This window comes from Cibotium barometz, chromosome 1, assembly GCF_041138505.1.
Source record: "Cibotium barometz isolate CiBa-2024 chromosome 1, ASM4113850v1, whole genome shotgun sequence".
NCBI classification, from domain to species: domain Eukaryota; kingdom Viridiplantae; phylum Streptophyta; class Polypodiopsida; order Cyatheales; family Cibotiaceae; genus Cibotium; species Cibotium barometz.
Genome location: NC_141046.1, coordinates 44,980,613 through 45,003,063, shown reverse-complemented (window position 1 = coordinate 45,003,063; position 22,451 = coordinate 44,980,613). Strand labels below are relative to the sequence as shown.

Below are 22,451 nucleotides of genomic sequence, written 5' to 3'. Positions count from 1 at the left end.
AAGGATTCCCTGTGCTACTTACCACGTATGCAAGAACTGCAACGTCCTTGCCTGCTACCAACATCTGGCAAGCCAACCACCATCTGGTCCCGGAAAGCTCGCCGCAGTGCATCCACATTTAAGTGGCCAAAACGAAAGTGCTACAGATCTCCGACCTGAGAACCTGTCACTGAGAAGAGTGCAGAGAGCTTGTAGATACCATTCTCCACACCGCCTTCCCAAACAACCGGGCCAGTCTCACGGTCCCGTAGAGCAACTGAATGCTCCTCAAATTCCACCCGAAAGCCAGTCTTGCATACTTTATCCACTGACAGAAGATGAAAACCAAGAGCAGGGACATAAAGAACACGGGAGGCATGCTTGCCTCCCTTGCCGTCGGGAATAATCTCCATCCGGCCCTCACTCTGTATCAAAATGGTGGAGTTGTCGCCAATGAAAATGCGACCTGATTGCCGTTTCAGATCCAGAAAGAAGCCACAGGACGGAGTCATGTGCCTAGAAGCACCACTGTGAAGAATCCATTCCTGGGTATCCTTTGCGGTGGAGCCAACTGCCTCCTCGCTCGAAGACGATGAAGCATCGGAGTCCATCATCTCCAAGTGCACAAATGCAGGAGTCTTTGCAGCTGAGGCTGAAGAATCAGCACTCTTCCCAATCCGCTTAGGACACTTCCTCCAGTAGTGGCCTTTCTCGCCACAATCATTGTAGGACCGCTCGGCCTTCAGTTTCTCTCGTTCTGAGTTAGGCTTCTTCTCAGAAGACTTCTCCGGTGAAGCCTTCCCTTTGCCCTTGTTGTTATTCTGGCTTTTCGACCGTTGTCCAGTTAAGGCCTCCGAACCTCCGCTGTGAGGAGGGTTCGTGAAACGTTCCTCTTGGTCCAAGACCATGGACACAAGCTCCTCCCAGGTAATGGTGCTGAGCCTGCCACTCGTAATCAAAGAGGAGTAGAAAGCGGTATACTGAGTAGGCAAGTGGGACAGCAAAGTAATGGCCATGTCTTCAGATGATATCTCCTTCCCAGCCTAGAGGACTTCCTGCTGAGGGGGCTGCAGCTTGTTAATGTGCTCCCGCATCGTCGACGACTTTGAAGGGTTCATAACCCGCATCTGCACTTCCAAGGAGATCCTCTTCATGGGTGATACCCTGTTATAAAGAGAAGCCAAGTGCTGCCGTATTCCTCTGGCCAGCGTCATATGCTTTACGTGATTGATTACTTGTGGTGTGCAATTGAGGAAAATAAATGACCGGACCCTGGCGTTGACACGATCCCACATATGTGCCTGTGCTCACGGTTCTTCTTCATTGACAGTAACTCCCCTTCCTCTGCTTCCGGCCGTGGACCCTCGATAACGATGAAATCAGCAAGGTCATATGACTCCAGCACAGACTCCATCATAACCTTCCAGATGCCGTAATTGTTCCCGTCCAACTGACGGTCCACTGGGAACGTGGGGAGAGTTGGGATCTTCACATGCTTCTCAGCCATCTCTAACAAATCTGCCATCGCGGGGATGTAACCGAAAAGGGTGGGTGGGTGGGTGGGGAAAAAAAAACCTAATTCTGCAAGTGGCTGTCCAGCTACTTAGCCCGCCTTCCTCTTGCTACTTCTCTTCCCGAACAGTCCAAAACAGTCCACCAATCAGCAACGCAACAATCCCCCTCTTGCTCAGAAAACTCCCAAGATCTTTCAAGAGCCTAGGGCTCTGATACCATGTCAAAATACGCAGTGGAGATGATAACAAAATCTGAGATCACAAGAGCAAGTAGAGTGCAGAAAATAGACAGCACAAGAGAAGGAGAGAGAGAGGCGTGTAACTCTTCTCTATACACAAGATCCCGCATTGAAAACTGAATACAACAATGTGGGGGCAATGGGGCCTATTTATATGGCCCCAAATTGCAATCGGCCAGTGCTGAGATGCGCCGCCAGCCCACACGACTAGGTACTTCCAGTCGGCTAGCATAGACCCCTACTGAGCAGGTCGGCCAGCTCCATGTGCAAAAGAGTGCAGTCGGCCAGCTGTAGTTGCTCCTGCCAGCATGTGGCAGCCACCCACACCATGGAAAAATGGGGAAAAAATACGGGGAGTGAGGAAAAATGAGAAAACACCTATACAGGGCGGGCACACCCACAACAGAGGCCCTGGTGTCTAATAAAGACAGTAGATGACTTCTAACAGGCCATAGCTTTGATCTGTCTGTTTGTCAAGAGTTCAATTATTCTACACATCCGGTCATGCAAGACTTCACAACACACATGGGATGTTCTTGAAACTATGTATCAAGCAAAGAATGAGGCTAGAGTTGCATACCTCAAGAAAGAACTTGAGAGATTGGAGATGCATGACGGGCCGATCATCTTACAAAGATCCATGACGTTTGAGAGCAGTTGCTTACTATTGATGAGGTCATTCTTGAAAAGGAACTTGTATCCAAGACATTGCAGTCACTACCAGAATCCTACTTGAATTTTCACACTTTTCTTACTTTGTCTTTGAGGGGTAACCCATAGTCTCTATGGTTTGAGGAGAAGGTGGGTTTGTTATTGCAAGAGGAGCAGACTAAGAAGAAAAAATCTTCCATCATGCGTGGCAGTGACTAGGCCTTTGCTTCCATCATGCGTGGCAATGACTAGGCCTTTGCTTCCAATGACAAAGGCAAGGGCAAGGCAAAGGGTGGGTACTATTAGTCTAAGGCTGATTCTGGACAGCCATCAAGCAAAGCATTAGTGAGTGCAGGAAAAAAAAAAGCAGGGAGAAGAAGAAGGAATATGGTTTGGCAGTTGATTCTTCTAATGCTCCTGTATGCAAAGCTGATGACTCAACTAACTTTGTGCAAGTTGATTGGGCTTTTTTGGTTTGTAGTTATGATGCATCACAAGAGCACTTGTCTCTCAATGTTAATGAGGAACAGGTTATATTTTATTTTGACAGTGGAGCCTCCAGACATAACACCTCGAAGAGGGATTTGTTTAATTCATTGAGGGCACCCCAGAAGGCAAGAAAGTCACATGTGCAAATAACTCTTCTTATTTTGTCAAAGGCATTGGTGAGATCATACTCACAGTTTGCAAATGGTTCAAACCTATGCATTTTAGATGTACTTTATGTGCCAGGGATAAAGAAGAATCTGCTGTTAGTCTCCTCAAGAGGTTATGTGGTTAATTTTGAGGATGACGGATGCACAGTGAGAGATAGAGAGAAAGACTATGTGATAGTTACTTCTGAGACTTTGTACCAGGGCGTGTATCACTTGGACCCATCTGAGAAGAGAGCACATGATGTTTGGCCATTATTTCTATTTCTACCATGCAAGAGGCAGAGTTATGGCATGCCAGATTTGGGCATGTGAATTATGGTAGTTTATTGGCATCAAATGGTGCAAGATATGCCTCATGTGGAGGTGCCACCTACACATGTATGTGAAGAGTGCATTTTAGGCAAAATGCATAGGAGTGTCTTTCCAAAAGATGGATTTGTAAGGGCTGTCCAGAAATTACAGCTCACATAGAGTGATGTGTGTGGTCCCATGAGGACACCATCACTCGGGAAGCATCTTTATTTTGTGACCTTCGTTTATGATTACTCTAGATTTGCTCGGGTGTACCCTTTAGAAGCAAAATGTTTGTGTTTTCAGCATTATGTAGCACGAGCTGAAAATGAAACAAGTTGCCGAGTGTAAACCTTCCGCTCAGAACAAGGGGGGGAATATATGTCAGATGCATTCAAAGCATATTTGGCAAAGAAAGGCATTAAACATCAATGCACAATGCCATACACACCAAAGCAGAATGGTGTGGCAGAAAGAAAGAACTTGCCATTAATGGAGATGGCTAGATGTATGGTCAAAGGTAAGGGCTTGCCTCACAAGTTTTGGATGGAGGCTATTATGTGTGCAGCACATGTTTGATGGGGAGAAACCTGTAATTAGGGTTTAGAGTTCATTCATGGGAGACATACACAGAGAAGCAAGGGAGAGAGAGAGAGAGAGAGTTGTGGGGATAAGTCAACTCATGAAAAGCATGAGTGTGTGACTCCCCTATCACACATGTATATTGCACTAGTACACATAGTGCACTTAGTACATTAAAAGTACTAAGTGTACTATGTACTATAACTTATGGGCTTGTACACACTATAAGGGTGGGCATAACGCCTTTACCCCAACAATGTTTTGAACAGGTGCCCTACCAAAGCTTTAAATAGCAAGTTTTGGATGGAGGCTATTATGTGTGCAACACATGTTTTGAAGAGGTGCCCTATCAAAGCTTTAAATAGCATTACTCCATTTGAGGCCTAGTATGATAGAAAGCCTAAGGTTGACTACCTCAGGACTTATGGCTGCCTTGCATATGCTCGTTTACCTCCATATCTAAGAGGCAAGTTGGATGACAAGGCCGTTAAATGCATATTTGTGGGCTACAACAGTGGTAGCAAGGGATACTGTCTCTACAATCCATGAAATCAAAGGATCTTTGAAAGAAGAGATGTTGTATTTACTGAAAATTCAGCACACTCAATGGTTGAATTCAATAGACATTTCCAAAATGGCTCATAGGATATGTTTGAGAGGGGATACTCCCATTGGGCATAGATGTCAGAGTAGACCAGCCACCTAATGGACAGCATGTAGGTGCTTAAAATCAGCCCATTGCAAGCAGTTCGCAGGAGAGTAGACTCTTAGCTCCTCTTCATAGCAGGACATGGGCTGGTTGTAGAAATGCTAGAGAATGTGTGAAAACAATATTTTTCCCAGCCCTAAAAAGGGGATTTTTCTGGGTATTTTTGGTTTTATTTGGGGATTTTTGTCTTGGCTGCTGGCCGACAGCCTTTAGGCTGACCGACCAGCACTCCCCCTTGGTATATATAGCCTTGTCTCATCACTCCACCAGGTGTACCACTTCATTGTCATATCCGGTACCACTTTTGCTGCTGTTGCTGCTGTCGGGGACTGCACATCATCTACCTCATCTTCATCGGCTCTTCAGGTCAGCACATCAGCGTTTTATATCTGGCCATACATCGGGACAGCAGCCCACTCTCTACTACAGACCACACCGTGGGACAACAGCCCTCTCTGCTACATCCTGTATATCAGCGTTTACATCAGATTTTCATCAGTGTTTTACATCAGCATACATTAGTGCTTACATATGCACTTCATCAGCGTTTACATTAGCATACTTCAGCGCTTACATCAGCACATCATCAGTGTTCACATCAGTGCTTACATGAGCATATCAGCGTTTTATCCATGGCTCATGGGACAACAGCCCTCTCTGCTATACATAGAGCACTTCAGTGTTTTTCTTCAAGTTGAGTCGATCCAATAAGGCTAAACTCTCATTCCAGGGCAAAGAGAGGGTTGTCCAAAACCTGCAAAATAGTGGACCACCACCTAAAAAGAACCAAACCAAGATAAAAATGATCCAAAGGCTGAAAATAAGTCTACCAAGAAGCGTCCCTTCGAAGTGAAAGGCTATGGTCGTGGTAAGTATTGGTCAAAAACCTAGCCTTAGGAATTAGTATTAATTTATAAGTGAGTGTGTACACACTTCATTAAGTTTTGGGCGACCAAAACTCACTTATAAATTATAACCAGCCTTGTGTTTGCACACACTGATGTCCCAAGGTAGACAAAACTCGATTCCCACCGCCCAGACCTTACACCCAGGGTGGACATCTCATTATCTCTCTCTTCCCTCTCTAGACGTAGGCGCTCCCCTTCATGAGCCTCTTTGGTTGTATTTTCTGCTCTTTTCTCCTTCCCAACTCCATATCCAAGCTTGCTAGTGTGTTTTCCAAGCTTCCAAGAGTGTTTCCAAGTGGTGTTCACTCCCCTACACACTCCCAATGTTTGAAATTCTGCAAAACAACTCTTATACTTGTTGTAATTTCTGGTCTTTTGGTTGAAAACCCTAATTTCAGCATTCCTTTCTCAAGTTGAACCATAGGGGAAGCTTTCCCAAGGTTCCCTTCATCCTCTTGAAGAATTTTGTTGTGAAGAATGGTGACAGATTGAAGATTTCAGCACTCCAAACGCTTCCATCACAAAGACTTCTACTATCTCATCAACTCTACGTGCAATTGGTAAGCTTTAATGCTTAATTATGGAAGCAAGTAGCAAGAGGGAGGAGTAGGACACCATGTTCACATACCTTGTGTAGTGTTCTCTTGTCCTACGTGCTCTCTTGCAGATTGTTGCTACCATGTGATGGTGGAACAATAGAGAGTAGATGGTAGGGAACATAGACACTTGAGAGGGTAGTGTGAGTTGTAGATTTTTATCGACAACCATATTGCTTGCAATAGTGCATTCATGTGCATTGGTATGGAAATCTGGTCAGAAATGCCCATGACACTATGTATTTGATTCTCCGAAGATTAATACACACTATTTGAGGGAGGGGCCGGCCGTTCCAGCTCATTGTGCGTTTCTTGTCAATTCAACATATTACATCTTGTATTGTGCTTGTTGTCCAATAAATTTTGGTGTATATAAGTGTATCGATTAGCATTGTGTTCAACCAAGCATTTCACACTAACTCGTGGAATTACACCTAGTGCTCAAGTCCTCTAGGGATCCTCCAAGGACAAAATAGCCGGAGCATGATCAAAGGAAGTAGGTTTGGGGGGTCCTCAGTGCTTTTAGAGGCGAGACGTCCTTAGAGAAGAGCTCCATAGAGTAGCAGTCGGGAGACCCAACGACATTCTTTTCCTCCAGGGGCACCATCTTTCTGAGGAGCGTACCCATCGTTGCGAGAAGATTTTACGAGACAGGAGTCACACTTTTTGGTCTCCCTCTTTTAGCCCCTCCAGGACATAGGGGAGTTTGTATTTTTGTTAGTGAGCAGCTCTTGCCGACAGTGGTTTACTCAAGTGTCATAGTCACTGGGCGAGCTTAATAGGTTACCATTAGGATTGGAGAGGATTGTGTGGGCTTCCTCAATGTTTATGCCCCGAATGTCGCTGTAGGTAGAGCCACCTTCTGAAGCACAGTCCACCAGTCCCTCCCTCAGGTTGACTGTTGGTGTATGGATCGAGTTAGCAGAGGACAGACTTGGAGGAGGCATGACTGGAGTGGCAAGCTCAGAGTACTCTACTCGGAAGGAATTAATCCTTGCACTTGGGGAACAGGACCCTTGGCACTTGCCAGAGTTTGGATGCAGCCTCGAGAGTCCATGCTTCTCGCGGTCTGACAAGAGGAGCACTGGCCCCAATCTCTCTCGACTTGATAAACTCTGTGGATGAGTGGGCTTGTGGTCGCGGAGGCATGATTGGTATCTTGGCGGGCTCCTGAATGTTCCATAAGGCAATCCGCATATCAATCTCTGTGGGAGGCGGAACTATTGGAACTGCCCTCCACTCGAAGAGTCTTGGGTGTTGGTTTTGTTGGGGAGTAGTCACAGTTTGTCCTAGGACGAAGGCGCGCCAGGTGGGCGCGGATCTGTCCTATATGTGTCGCCACTTTGTCCGAGCTCGAGAGTAAGCATACTCTGGGCTCCATCGATCGCAATGTAGGTATCTGTAAGAGGGGGGAAGGGGTATTGCCATTGAGATATGAACACAAAGAGCAGCACCTCCAGGCTGGAGGACACCACCTCCATGTTCTAATCTCTATGGCTTGAGCCTCCTAGCTCCATCCGATCCGGTGGCCAGAGATGGGTGAGCACGTCGGTGATGCGCAGATCATGAAGATGGTGCAAGAGCTTTGTTGCGTGCCCCTGGATGGCGGCATCTACGGACTCCGAATCCCACTCTATCCCCGGGGTTGCACTCAAGGGAAAGGAGAAGATCATCGCACCACTCTCATGTGGATGGCGTGAAATGATGGAAAACCACACAAATCCGAATGGGAGTCTCCGTCTCCTCGAAAATATCAGTTCCTTTGACAGGGAGACATTGGAAAAAACTATAATCCATTGGCAACCCCAGGATCCTGGGGAGGCCACTTGGCGACTCTAGCGGGAGAGCCCGCATTGGGAAGGTGGTGATGATCATCTCTACTGGCTCCGAGAAGTGATGAATCAATCAGCGGACAGAACTCGCCGGCTGCCTCTGCTCCGGAGAAGGCGCAGCCAGACGGCAGCGGGCATGCTCAAGAGTGGTGGAGGGAGGGGGGAGTGTGGGCTTAGAAGAAGAGGACGGGGTAGGGGGAGATTGTTGCAGGAAGAGTGGGAGGCAAGGGTTGAGGGTGGGGGGGGGGGGGGGGGGGGATGGGGAAGTTGGGAAGAGGGAGATGGGAGCGGCTGGGAGTGATCCACCGGAGAGGGAGGGTGCGGGGAGGGGCTCACCGAGGGCTCCGTGGGGCCGGCTGGCCTCACTGGAATGTGAGAAGCTGAGAAGGAATCTTGGCAAGGTAACGGCCTCCCGATCGGAGGGGCCGGAGGTGTGACCCTCGAAGTGACTTTGGGGGGGGGGGAGGGGGCAATGGGGGGATGCTACGATAAATGCTTGAAAGGTTCTTTGACAGAACCGAATCCTCTCGTACTTTGCTAGCATGGCGCACTTTGTGACACCGCTCAACTCTGGAAGGCGGCTGGCAGCCCTGGCGCGGGCCAATGGTCTGCCACTCTCTGACAGCTGAGTCGTTCGCGGTCGGGTCATGGTGCTTTGCTACCTGAGGGCCTGCAACTCTCCCGGCCCCCTGAGGATGATCTAAGCTGGGACCGGGGGGGACCCACCAGAGGCAGTCTCCTAGACTGGTGACGAGAACAAGCCCTAGCGAGATGTCCCATTTGTCTGCATATGAAGCATTGGCTTGGGAGGCTTGAGTACTTACTCTTTGCAGAATGGGGTCTCCTTAGAAGCAAGGAAGGGATCTCCTGCGAGGCACTCTCTCTTGCGAGGCAATATAGATGCGAAGGAATGGAATCCCAACCGTCCGTGCGAGGGCCGAAGCGGCAGTATGGGGGGGACTCCATCACTCTCCCAATGGCTCCACCAACTTCTACCAACTTTTATGCTTGATGAATGACTGAATTGCTGAAATGAATGAATGCCAATGATGGCCTTTTCCTCATATATATGCATGAGGTTGCTCGTTGGCCTGTATCCCTGCCGTTGGCCTGTTTGTTTGGACAAATAATGCATAAAATATCTTATTTAACTGTTGCGCTGACTATGCTGCTGCCCACACTTGTTGGCCACTGGCTAGGACTTAGTTGCCTCTTGGTTGGGCTCCTGCTGGCTGTCGACAGCACTCTCAAGCCCTCCATGATGCTTATGATGATGGTGATGGTGATTGTGATGGTGATGATGATGGTATTTCTGATTCTGATGCTGATGCTGATGCTGATGCTGATGCTAATGATACTGATGATGCTACTGATAATGATACTGATGCTAAGGATGCCCTACATGTTGTCTTAACTGCCATCTAATTGATGTCCTAATCAGGGATTATGTTGTTCCTGCTGGTGATTAGCCATGGTACAAGCATGCACGTGACATGCCAAAATACCAATCATGCCACCACAACTGCACGCCCACTTATCTACATAGAAACCGATCTTATTTGGACAGGTTAGGGCCTGTACTCCTGTCGGATCTTGAGAAGCATAGACTCTCGGGGTTGCGTCCAAACTTTGGTAAATGCCAAGAGTCTTGCCCCCTCAAAGCCAAAATTAATTCCTCCCAAGCCGAGTACTGTGTACTAGAAACTACAGCCATGCCACCTCCGAGTTTGTCCCACCCATACACCAGAAATCCGTTTGCGGAAGGGACTGACGAACTTTACTCCAGAAGGGTGCTCTGCAGTGCAACAGGCATTCTGCGCATATACGTTCTCAAAGCCCACCCTGTCCTTGCCATTCCTGATGGTCACCCCCTGAGCTCGTCCAATGACAATGGTGCTGGAGTCAACCGTTGCAAGTAATAGCTGCCTATTGCTGATGGAAACGCACACTGGAGGCGGAACCATCAGATATGCCCTCCACTCGAAGAGTCTTGGGCGTGGGTCTCGACGGAGAGGGCGAGCCCGCACTGGAGAGGCAGCGATGGTCATCTCTACCGGCTCCGTGAAACAATGGATCAAAGGGCAGACTGAACTAGCCTGCTGCCTCCGCTCCGGGTAAGGCACGGCCGGAGGGTGGCTGGAGTGCTCCGGAGAGGCAGGAAGGAAGGAGGGGGGGTTGGGGGTTTGTGTTCCGATGAAGTCAGAGCGGAGGGAGCTGCAGGGGGGAAAGCCGAAGTAGAAGGCAGGGGAGGAAAGGGGGGTGGGTGGAGGGGGGGATGGACAAGGGCTGAGTAGGGGGGCCAGGAGGAGAAGAGTTTGCTTGCTGGGGGGGCTGCAAGGTCGGGTCCGCCAAAGGCTTTGAAGGGTTAGAGGATCTGAACTTGGGGGGGGTGGGGGGACCATTGCAGGTGGACTAACAGTGAGGACAAGCTCTAGCGAGGTGTCCCATCTTCTGGCAAATGAAACATTGGCGTGGGAGGCCGGAGTACTCAACTCTCTGCAAAATAGGATCTCCCCGGAGATGGAAACGATATGGCATGAGGAACCGACTCTGAAGAACTGAAGCGGCGATGGGGGGGGATTCCATCACTCCCCCAATAACACCATCTATCACCCTTTATGTAATCCCGTGTGTGTGTGTGTGTGTGTGTGTGAACAACCTCTTAGCTATATATGTGTGATGCCATCATCCATGATGATGTTAGCACTGATGTCAGCATGATGTCATCCATGATGACGTCAATCTATGATGTCAGCACATGATGTCACCCATGACATCATCCTGGACACTAATGAGTCAAAAGATAAGGCTCTTATGAACCTACAAAAAGACGTTGTACTTGCATCTTTCAATCAATCAAGAGCATGTGAGTTTGTGCCAAATCTATCGTGCAATCTCCCTCTCTCTCTCTCTCTCTCTCTCTCTCTCTCTCTCACTTTCTCTCTCCATCATCATCGCTGAGCAGCAGCTAACACATAACCGTAACCCTGATCCTGCTAACAAAAGAAAGTCTCGGTCAAGTTATTGCTGTCTTTTAACCTTGCGGATGAAGACTTTCTAGCCAGTTTTTGTTAAAAATTACGTATTTGAACCATGTATTGCTAGCAGCATAAAAGGTCTCTCATGTCCATTTTTATTGATTGCATTTGCTAAAGGTCTCCTTATTAGCTCTCTCATTATCTTGCATTGATGTGACCTATGCTAATTGGCAAGTCCGTTTTACAAACTCTAATCTGAAGTAAGCTCCAACCTGTTTGATAGGATCGTGGTGAACCTATGCCACCAGAGGACTCTTTGGATATTGCAAGGAGAGTGAAAGAAGCTTATTGTTATACATGTGCCGACATTGTCAAGGTAAATTATGAATCCTTTTAGCATGCACATTTGTGCTGTAATGGGAGCTTAATGACGTGAAATTATCTTTATTGGGGCCGAAACCCCTTTTTGGGACGGGACCACAATGTGATACTGGGGCGAGACAATTTATGCCCTCCAAAATGGAGAGTTCTTAGGATATCTTATCAGGATCATGGGTGATGGAATCATTTTTTTTTTCTGTTCTTTTCAGGAGTTTGGCAAGCATGACAAAGAGCCGACCAAATATGTCAAAGAGTGGTCTGGTTTTCACACAAAAACAGGTTCTCCATATGTGTGTGAAGTTGGCTACGAACGCTTTTTAGCCCCTGAGGTCCGGAGATTGTGTTAAAGAAGAATCAATTAGTTCGATACAGCTGTTTTGTACTCCTTTTGTCTGCTTGTTGCGTTCCTATCTTTGTTGTCATCCATAATCGGTTAAAATCTGCATGTGGAGAACAACGCAAGCTTTAGCAGTTTTAGAGAGTTGCATGTGGGTCTAATTGATCAAGTAACTTTGATTATACTGCATGAACATGCATGGCAAAGCAAAGTTTAGCAGCTGCAAAACATTCCGAAAATAGAATTTGCAGACGGGTCCCAATGCCATGTCATTATGCCACTTTATAGGGTTACTTGTGTTTCATAGCCAGAGACAGACACGTGAGTGGGATCAAGTTCGAAGGCCTTGTCATCATGGGGGTTTGGTTACGTTTCATATCTAGGGGCATAAACATGAGCAGAATCAAGTTGATGAATGCAGCCCGAGGACAAATGGCAGGATTGTTTCATGTGACAACTAGGAAGCATTTTCTTTCCCCAAGGCCAAGCTCAGTGTGATGTAGTGCTCTAACCAATAGGTCTTTTCAAAATGTACCAACCAATGCTTTTCAATGTTATTGTCAGGTTTGTTGGGAAAGAATCGGTGGCAAATTGTGCCAAAAATGTGACGAGATGTTGCGGGTTACAAGTTTTAACCACAGTAACAGGATCCTAGCCAAAAATGTGAAAACACACTGTTTTTCCGGAGGAGTCGTTTCCGTTTCCCATTTCCTAATAACTTCTCAAGATTTCTCATGCAAATCCAAGTTTTGATTTTTCCCAAATTTCCTCGCCATCTCCAAATTATAATCCACCCAAACTTTTTCCCTTAGTTATATTCAAATAGACAATTTTACCTTTCATGTATACTATACAATGTGAAAGACGTGCTGTTTCCTTGCCATTTCAGATATACAATTTCACCTTTCATGTGTACTATACAATGTGAAAGACGTGCCGCTTCCTAGCTTATTTGTTTCGTAGTTTCAAGCCGTTTCCATTGCAAAGACAATGACCATTTCCGTTTTCACTTCATGCAACTATGGTTTTTTCAACTGTAACTTTCATGAGAGAATATATGTTACTCGTAAAACATTGGCTCATTTGTGGGAACATCTACCACCTTGATGGTCTCTTGCTTTTTAATGATATCTTGGGTGGGGTCTACTTTATTAAGCCCTGAGACATTTGTTCTCCAGTTTCAAACGTAAAGAGAGCTACATTGAAAAAGGATACCTTCCGAGATCAAAAGCTACTCCGCAGTCTCTGCCAAAAGTCCTCGATGAATGATGCTGGAACTCCCTGGGCCTGCCAGTGCTGCTGTGCTGAAGGGGTGCCATCTACAGCCTATAAGAGAATCCGTCTGCCCAACCAGGTGATGGGCTCCTCTAGATCCGATATTGATGGTGGATCTTGCCACTGCCACTCTCCACCAGAGTTGTGAGAAACTGGGAAACAGAAATGGAAACGCCACGTCAACAAGGAAAGGGATGGAGGGAGGGGGGGAGTAATTAAACCATAGTAATGGGGGAGAGGGTTAGTATGCATGAGAGAATGAGTCTTTAGAAGGGTGTCTTTGTGGATTTCAACCCACCATATTGCTGATATCTCTTGTGAGCACAAAGCTATACAAAATGGATGTGGGGAAAGCCGAAATGGATGTTATTTTAGCTTGATGTGACCGAAACGTTTCCCCAGACGTTTTGGTGTTGAGCGAAACATTTCCCCAGGTGTTACCTGGCCGTTTCGGAAGGGAAATGCGTTTTGCTTGCAGCTATGTATGCCGAAACTCCTGTGGAGGGGCATTTCAGGGAGTTTCCTGCTTCTATGCTCTCCTAGGTTCCACTGAACATGGAGTAGGGGGCTCTTCTCTTTGAGCCAGAGGCACCACAATGCCCCAGGTGCTACCTGGCTGTGTCAGATATCCCGAAACGTTTCGGAAGGGAAACACGTTTTGCTTGCAGCTATGTATGCCAAAACTCCTGTGGAGGGGCATTTCAGGGAGTTTCCTGCTTCTATGCTCTCCTAGGTTCCACTGAACATGGAGTAGGGTGCTCTTCTCTTTAAACCAGAGGCGCCACAATGCGAGGCCTCTAACCTCTAGCAAGGGAAGGAGGTGGTGGGGGGATCAATAGTCCCCTTCCTTCCCTGGCGGCCCACCACACGAACCCATTGGGAGGGGGTACATCGCCTATTTGCTACTAAACCTGTCTCACTGAGCGAGATATGGAACAACGCTTTCCTCAGCCACCTTGGATAAGAAGTAGAGTGAAGCTACTCCCCGAATCCAAGAAGGCAAGAGTCCAAATCTCAACATAGTCCCATCCAAGAAGGGCCAATCCCCTCTGTCGGAGGCCTTCTTGGAGTCGAGAAGCAAAACTGCAAGAACCTCCCCCCTGAATCTACCTGTGGCAATCGCCTCCCAAAAAGTAAAGATGTTATCCAGGACGCTACGATCCCAAATAAAGCCCGTCTATGTAGCATGGATCAAGTCTGAAGTGCTGGCTGAAGGTGTAAGCTGATCGCCTTCATGAGGATCTTGTATTATGTCCCTAAGAAAGTGATCGGCCTCTATTGGCATATCTTGAGGCTGTCACCACCCTCTATCGGGATGAGGCATATCAGATCCTCAATTAGGCGCTTGGGAAGTGAGCCTGCCTGTGTGGCCTCATTGAAAGAGGCCTGAAATCCTGCTCCCATGAGATCCCAAAAGCGAAGGAAGAGGTTTATTGGCAGGCCATCCTCTTTAGGGCACCTCCCGTGGGGGAGGGCCTGAAGTGCCTCAGCTAGCTCCATGTTTGAGAAGAGGGAATCTAGGTGAGCCCTAAAGGACTCTGAAAAACAAGGCTGAATATGCCTCCAATGTCACATGCACCCTACACTATGGTCCCAGTCCGGGACATGTCAGGCACGAGCTACGTAGGCTAGTTTCCTAGCCTTAGATGTCACGTCATTCCCTTAACCCACTTGGAGAACAAAGCATATAAGTCATTTGAGTCGGCCAACATTAGATGTTAGGTAGGTTTCATGTTGCTAGTAATTCACAGTCATGAACATAATTATTAGGCTGACAAACCCTAGAGCAGGCCAACCAGCACCTCATGGGGGTATATAAGAAAACGTCCCTTTTCTCCTAAAAGGTATCTCAGTCCACAAGAGTTCATCGAGCATTCTAGAGAACATGTGTGCCTAAAAGCCTTAGGGTTTTTCTAGAGCATACATTCAGCCTTCAAGCACCCCGTGATTCAGCCCCTAGGCAACATAGAAGATCCTCTTTTCTTCAGCCATCATATGTGCATCTCCTCAGTAGATCTGGACTTGCATAAGTGGCTTCATAGACTCTTCTTAAGTGTGATTGGGTTAGCATATGGTTCGGCCTGTGTTCAGTCTTCCTCGTCCTTGCATTAGGCAATCCTCAGTCATCATTCATTATCATTGTACAAAATTCTCCAAAGTAATACAAGCAAATACTCTTGCTTGCACGAAGGGGGGAGGGGGGGGGGCAGGTAATTGGGACCCAATCTTGTGTCAACTCTCATTTTCTCTCTCTCTACTCTTGTCTCTCAAAGTAAAGTGGATTGCATAAACTCACATGTTTAAAGAAGGCTTTGTTGCACGTTACACGGTTAACCTATTGCATGCTACATTGGTATCAGAGCTACCAAAAGGAGCCGAATGTGCTTTGATTTATGTCCGTTGCCAGTAGTATGCCATTCAAACAACAACCCCTTTGACACAAAGGCTAGATTGTCTCCTTGCATAGTTTCAAGATATTATGCTAAAGGATGATATCCCGCCTCAGCTCCCACCCAGTCGCCCTGAGAATAATCGCATTGAGTTGGTCTCCCCAAGATAGAACCGCCCAATAAGTTCTCCTGTTACCTTTCTAATGCATTGGAGGGCGAACTGGAGTAGCAGCTTTTCCCAGTTACTCCAAGCTGGATTTATCTGGCACTCATCCTCGCCCTTTCTTGCATCTATTTTATTTGTGCAAAAGAAAGACAAGGTTGCATGGTTATGCATGGACTGTAGGGCACTCAATAAGCTCACAGTTAAAAATAGGTTTCCAATGTCCAGGATTGAGTATATTCTTGAGTGACTCAATGGTGCTAAGTTCTTTTCAAAGATAGATCTCAGAAGTGGCTATCATCAGCCTCGGATCTTTACAGCTGACATTCCAAAAACAGCCTTTAGAACTGGACGTGGCCGCTACGAGTTTGTGGTGATGCCATTCGGACTCACTAGTGCACGGGCTATGTTTAACAAGATGATGTCTCAGGTTTTTGTGGAGCTCATAGGAAAGTGTGTGTTCATCTTTTTAGATGATATACTCATCCTTTCTGCTACTACAAGAGCAACATGAGCAGGATGTTGAAAAGGTCTTGCAACTATTACGAGATAATGAGCTCTATATCAAAGCAAAAAAAAGCGAATTTGGAGTAGAGGAAATTCACTATCTAGGATATGTTATCAGTGCAGACGGGATTAGCCTTGACCCTGAAAAGGTAAGGGAAATTCTCGAATGGGATGTCCCCAAGATTGCTGCTGAGATGGGCTCTTTTGTAGGTCTCTATGAAGCGTACAGTTCCCACATGGACAAATTTTTAGACCTTGCAGCACCTCTTACAGACTTGCTCAAGGGCGTGAAGACGCATCGGCAAAAAGTGTCCGTTACGAACAAAGCACTTGAGGCATTCCGTGCAATGAAGAAAGTTGTCTTGGAGTCTCCGGTTCTCAAGTTGGCTTCATGGGGTGATCCTTTTGAGATGATTACTCATGCCAAGAATTTAGCCCTAGGAGCTGTCCTCCAGTAAGAAGGGCGCCCAGTGGCTTGTCTTTTACGGGAGGGAGTTCACGATTAAGACAGATCATCAAGCACTTAAATGGCTGCAAACCATGCTTAGTGCCCAATGGGGTGACATACAAGCCAGATGGAGTCAGATCTTCTAGCAGTTTGGAGGTATGATTGAATACATTCCTGGCAAGAATAACCCCGTTGTTGATGCTCTAAGTTGCAAAGGTACCATTCAAACTCTGCAGGAGTCCACTGTGCTGGAAATACAAGGAAAAGATTTAGACAGTATGAAGGTAGAGTATGAGGATTCTTTGGAATTCGGGACTTGGTATAGATTGGCTCTTCAATTAGAACCGGGTCACTATACCATCCAAGAGGGCTAGTTTTTTTATAAGACCTGGGTATGCATAGTGTGAGGCACTTCTTCACGATGCCCATGACTCTCTTGGCAGAGGTCATCTTAGCATCAACAATACATTGAAGAAGTTAGAGCGTTCATTTTACTGGCCAAAAATACCCAATCATGTTAGATTTGCCAAAAGGTGAAGGTTCCTCATATAAGGCATGGTTACTACAGCCTTTGTAGTTCCAGAGGGACCACATTAGCATGGACTTTGTAGGACCCCTTCCCACAGCATTTGGATCCAAGAATACACAATGCATGATGATTGTTGACTGATTCAATAAGTTTTGCATGCTTATTCCGTGCAAGCAAACAACCACAACAGAGGATATTGCTCGCTTGTTTCTTCGCCTTTGGTATCCCATATGTGGTTTGCCAAGGACAATTACATCTGACATGGATCGATAGGTTACTTCACATTTATGGAGAGCATTATATGACAACTTTGGAAGCAAGTTACAATTGTGCAGTGCATTCCATCCTCAAACAGATGGCTAGACGGAGATATATAATCAGCTGGCATTTGATGTTCTCAAGTCATATTGCCATGATGAGCAGTCAAAGTGGAAACATTACCTTCCTTTGGTATAGGCAATCTTGAACGATACTTACTCATCCAGTATTGGTCGGACTCCTAATGTGGCAGCATTGGGCACTGTGTCTTGTCACTTCTTACGAGGATGGTGTTGCCTTTCTTGGGGGCCAACAAGACTACATAAACATTTTTAGAAATCATTGAGCCAGTAAAGGAGTGCTTCGCCAAAGCACAGGAAGCATATACATAGGCAAGCCAACAAGTCTAGAACAGATGTCAATTATAAAGAAGGGGATTGGGTGTATCTCCAGATCATTAAGCAGAGATTGAAGCAACGAGCAAGCGTTGTCCCAAGCTCTTGTTCAAAGCTTTGGCGCTTTTCTGATCATCCAAAAGCTTAGTGATGTTTCCATGAAGCTAAAGCTACCACACAGTTGGACTATGCGGCCTGAGATGGTTGACAAAGCTGAAGTCATCGAGCCCGAGCAAATTCTCCTCCAGAGATGGAAGCATGGTTCCGGTCACACAGACAAAGAGAGTTCTATATGAAGTTGAGGCATTCATGAAGCCGTATGGCTGGATGAAGAATTCTTCCAAGAGTACCTGCATATATTGTCAGACTACGTGGAAGCCATGAACCTGCCGAACTTGCCGCCAAGCTAAGTAGGAGGGAATGTCACATGCACCCTACACTATGGTGCTATGTGACACATTGGCTTAGCATTATGTGTAACATCATATAGTATTAATACCTTTTTAGGATTATTTGTTGTATTCCGTGGCCCCATTGTGAGTCCCAGTCAGGCACGAGCAACGTAGGTTAGTCTCCCGTCTTAGATGTCACGTCAGTCCCTTAAAAGACTTGGAGAACAAAGCATGCAAGTCATCTAGGGTGAGGTAGGGTAAAGTCAGTCCAATAGATGCATTAAACAAAGCGTGTTAAGGCATTTCGTAGAAACATGGATGCATGGGCCACCCATGGGGCAGCGAATTGTCAAAACCCCAAAGGATCTCCTCATAGAACGCTCCCGGTTCGAGACTCGAAACTTGCAAACAAACAAATAAACAAGAAGGGGGTGCAAGCCTGACTCACCTCCCAACCACGACAGCCGTGGGCAAGCCCACAGTCTTGGTTGTCCCCACCGAGCCACGAGCTGAGCTAACTAGGTTGACATACCGACCAATCTCTACCTCGCGACGTCCCATACCACCACGAAGCTACCCTCGCGGGCCTCGAGATTGCTGCCGGCTCGGCTGCGTAAAGCAGGTGCACGTCTGCACTAGATCCAGGCTCCAAACCATAGAGCTCTGACAAATCTCGCGACTAACCTTGGCCACCCTTTTATAGGCTCTTGGCCGGTCATCGGGTGTCCACACTTGGGCGCCCGCCCGTCCACACTTGGGTGCCCACCCGTTAGTCTATCCCTAACTCAGCTCGCCAATCAGCCTGCCTAGCTCCTGCTGCCTAGCTCCAAGCTTCCCCAAACCTCGAAGCTAGTCTTGCGTGCGTGTAGCACGCGATAGATACACACTGTGCACATGACACCAAGGCAAGTCACATGCCTTAGCATTTGATGCTAGGCATCATATGGCAGCCCGTAACCCTATCAGCCAGCATGGAGGGCTGATCACAGGCCTTTTTCCAGCACTTGTAGGAGTCGGTCAGCATCAAGTGCCAACAGTCAGCATTAAATGCTAGTCAGCCAGCATAGATATTAGGTAGGCCACATGCGCTGACATTAAATGCTAATAATTGAGAGTCATGAGAATAATTATTAGGCTGACAGCCCCTAGAGCTGGCCAACCAGCACCTCATGGGGGTATATAAGAAAACGTCCCTTTTCAGGCATCTCATTCCAGGAGTTCATCAAGCATTCTAGAGAACATGTGTGTCTAAAAGCCTTAGGGATTTTCTAGAGCATACATTTAGCCTTCAAGCACCCGTGCTTCATCCCCTAGGCAACATAGAATATCCTTTCATCTTCAGCCATCATATGTGCATCTCCTCAGCTAATCTGGACTTGCATAAGTGGCTTCATAAAGTCTTCCAAAGTGCCATTGGGTCAGCATATGGTTCAGCCTGCGTTTGGTCTTTCTCGTCCTTGCATTGGGCAGTCCTCAGTCATCATTCATTATCATTGTACAAAGTTCTCCAAAGGGGGGGATTGTGGTACTTTAGTGGGTAATTGGGACCCAATTTGGTGTCGACTCTCATCTTCTCTCTCTACTTTCCTCTCTCAAAGTAAAGTGGATTGCATAAACTCACAAGTTTAAAGAAGGCTTTGTTGCGCGTACTCCTCTCTGGTGGGAATTGGGGTCCGCGGTAAGGAGAGATGTAATGGAGACTATCACACACTGGTTGGATGCAAGGACTTTGTGGGGGGCGGTTCATTCTGCCCACAAGGCAGGGGAGTGTAGGGCCATGGTTAGGAACTAGCATCCATTCATAGTTATGAGAAATCGGGAAACACTGAATCAGCATGAGGGGATGAATCAGGGAACCATCATGTAAGCAAGGGGTGGGCTTGGAGGGTAGAAATTACATATAATTACATGTGACATGCCAAACAAGAACAAGAATCAGTATGAGACGAAGAGAGAAGGGGGAATGGAAGGGGAAGAAAGTTGCATCAGAAAGATGGATAGAATCTAGAAAGAAAAACAAAAGGTAGTAGAGAGTAGGGTGGGTAATGAAGTTGACAGGCTGCAAAGTATAAACAATATTGGGGCAGGTGTGCAGCTTGGGGTGGCACAGAAAGGTGGCGCACAAGTCTAGAGAAGGTTAAGATGTGCTAGGTACTGTCTTTGGTGGTGATTGAGGTCTTGCTTGTTCACCCTGGATTTAAGGTGGATATGTCCTAAGGTTTAGTTATCCATTATGCATAGATTGCATCAGAAGTCTGTTAATGGATTTTTTGCTTAGAGATTATTTGTTATATAGTGATAGACACAGCACGTACAGCTATGATAAAAAAATACATAGCTATGCATAAAGATGTCATTGCCACTAGGAGCATTTTTTATTAGTGTATTTTTTCCATATTCACTTTCTGAAGCCATGGATTACGAGGGAAGTTTATATGCTGTAACAGGTCTTCTTTTCACCTGAGATCTACAGTAGCGATTTTACAACTCCTTTGCCTGAGGTGGTTGACCGCTGCATCCAGTCAGCTCCCATCGACACTAGACGAGCTTTGTACAAGGTCTTGGGCTTGCTTTTCTGTTTTACTGAATTTGAGCTACTAACGATCACACTGTGAACCAAGGCAATCCGGGGCTCTATAGGTTTTAGGTTTAACTATTTTTATTTTGTGCAGAATATTGTGCTTTCTGGAGGGTCGACTATGTTCAAAGATTTTCAAAGAAGATTGCAGCGGGACCTGAAAAAAATTGTGGATGCTCGGGTGCAAGCATCGGGGGCTAAGCATGGTGTAGAAACTCAAGTAAATCTAGTGACTCTTTTTTTGATGGTGGTAAAAGAAGGCAGCTATCTGATCTATGTTTGAGCTACTGCTGCGACCGTCGAAAGCTTATACATTTTATTCCAGGTACAAGCTGTTGATGTGAATGTTGTTAGTCACCCTATCCAACGGTTTGCTGTTTGGTTTGGGGGCTCTGTTCTGGCGTCCACACCGGAATTTTACACAGTGAGTGGTAGCTTTCTTTTGCTGTGTTCAGTATCATGGAGATTCTCATGGGAGCGCCATGGAGATTCTTGTAAAGGCTAACACACACAACTCAAGTGTTTTACTATGGTAGCTTCTTAGTAATGGTTTTCCTTCAACTACGTGCAGGCTTGTCATACAAAGGCCGAGTATGACGAATACGGTCCCAGTATTTGCCGGACGAACCCTGTCTTCAAGGGAATGTATTGAAAAGTTGTGAATGGGTAAGGTTCAGCTGCCCACACTGACAGAGGATGGTCTCTCATGGCTTAAGCTTCCCAGTTCTTCCTGTCAGGAAAGGGCCTCATGTTAGATGGGAGTTACCTAAGGTCTAGAGCTATTTTGCATTCTGCCACAATAAAGTTGGCAAATCATGCCGTGTTGTAAATCAATCTAATTTTGGCATCAGTATGCGGCACTGCCTGTCATTGGGTTTTTGTTTCTATCAGACGTGAAGCGAGACATAGTGTTAAGCATGCCCATCAATTTTTTGTCAACCGAGTAAAGAATATCTGAATTATGTTACAACGATAGTTCTGTTACGTCGTCTCGAAGTGCTATCTTAAACATTTCGCTTGAGGTCCTCTTATTCATTCTTTCTAATCACTGGACTACTCGTCATAAGGTTAGGCCTTAACTCACAAACATCTTGCGGACTAATTCCTGCAAGGGCAATGCTAGTACTTTGGAAAGATGTGTCTGATCACCTTGACAAAGAGTAAGCAAGTGCAGTCATATCATTATATGAGATAGCACGTTGATCCGATTGCATTCAAGCAGCACAATGAGTGCACTCTCTGTTTCTGTCAACCTTAATTCACCTCACCTGCCATACATAAGTATCGTTACTGATAGGAAGAGACATCAGACACATGGGAAACTTAGGAGGGTTTTAGCTCAATGGTGTTGTAGGTGTTTTAGAAGTAGATTGTTGGAGCACATACTCCATTCTATACCATTAGGCCGTGAGGTACTTGTTTCTTCAAATTGACAAAGCACCAATCCTCGTGCTTTACAAATCTAGATTTGCTTCTTCCTTTTGGAAGATGGTAGGTTCTAGGGTTGATGTGGTCTTTCAAAGGTATCAGCTTTTTAGGGCGGATACAAATACAACGCTGTGCGGCCTAGAAAACACATATATCAAGGTGCACAAGCTATCGATTCCATTTTCTCTTCTTTCGATTCCTAAGGTTTAGAAAATAGTACTTTGTTTCTCTCTCTCTCCCCCGCACACACAAGCTCTCTATGTGTCTGCGCGTGTGTGACAATCCCAAGGTACTAGTGTGATACTTGGGCACACTAGCTGTACAACAGAGTTTAGCCAGTGGACCAAATTTTAGTCCAAGGTTGAAAATTTACCTTTTGGATGTGATATTTAGTATTGAAAAAGTTTTGTTGAAGTAGATAGTGTCCTGGTTAGA

General features: G+C 46.3%; 1 protein-coding gene across 2 annotated transcripts in view; it reads left to right on the top strand.

Moving 5' to 3' along the window:
• The window catches only part of DIS1 (Actin-like ATPase superfamily protein), a 38,248-nt gene extending 16,696 nt beyond the window's left edge, over positions 1 to 21,552 (top strand). The window contains exons 5-10 of one of the 2 annotated variants that reach the window (XM_086802235.1): positions 11,219 to 11,311; positions 11,526 to 11,645; positions 20,458 to 20,568; positions 20,683 to 20,808; positions 20,914 to 21,012; positions 21,160 to 21,552. In XM_086802235.1, coding sequence (XP_086658361.1) covers positions 11,219 to 11,311; positions 11,526 to 11,645; positions 20,458 to 20,568; positions 20,683 to 20,808; positions 20,914 to 21,012; positions 21,160 to 21,240 — 630 coding nt within the window. In that variant the 3' untranslated portion in view covers positions 21,241 to 21,552. The remainder of the gene's footprint in view (positions 1 to 11,218; positions 11,312 to 11,525; positions 11,646 to 20,457; positions 20,569 to 20,682; positions 20,809 to 20,913; positions 21,013 to 21,159) is intronic. The other variant, XM_086802241.1, reaches the window with a different exon arrangement.
• The last annotated feature ends 899 nt before the right edge of the window (positions 21,553 to 22,451 follow it).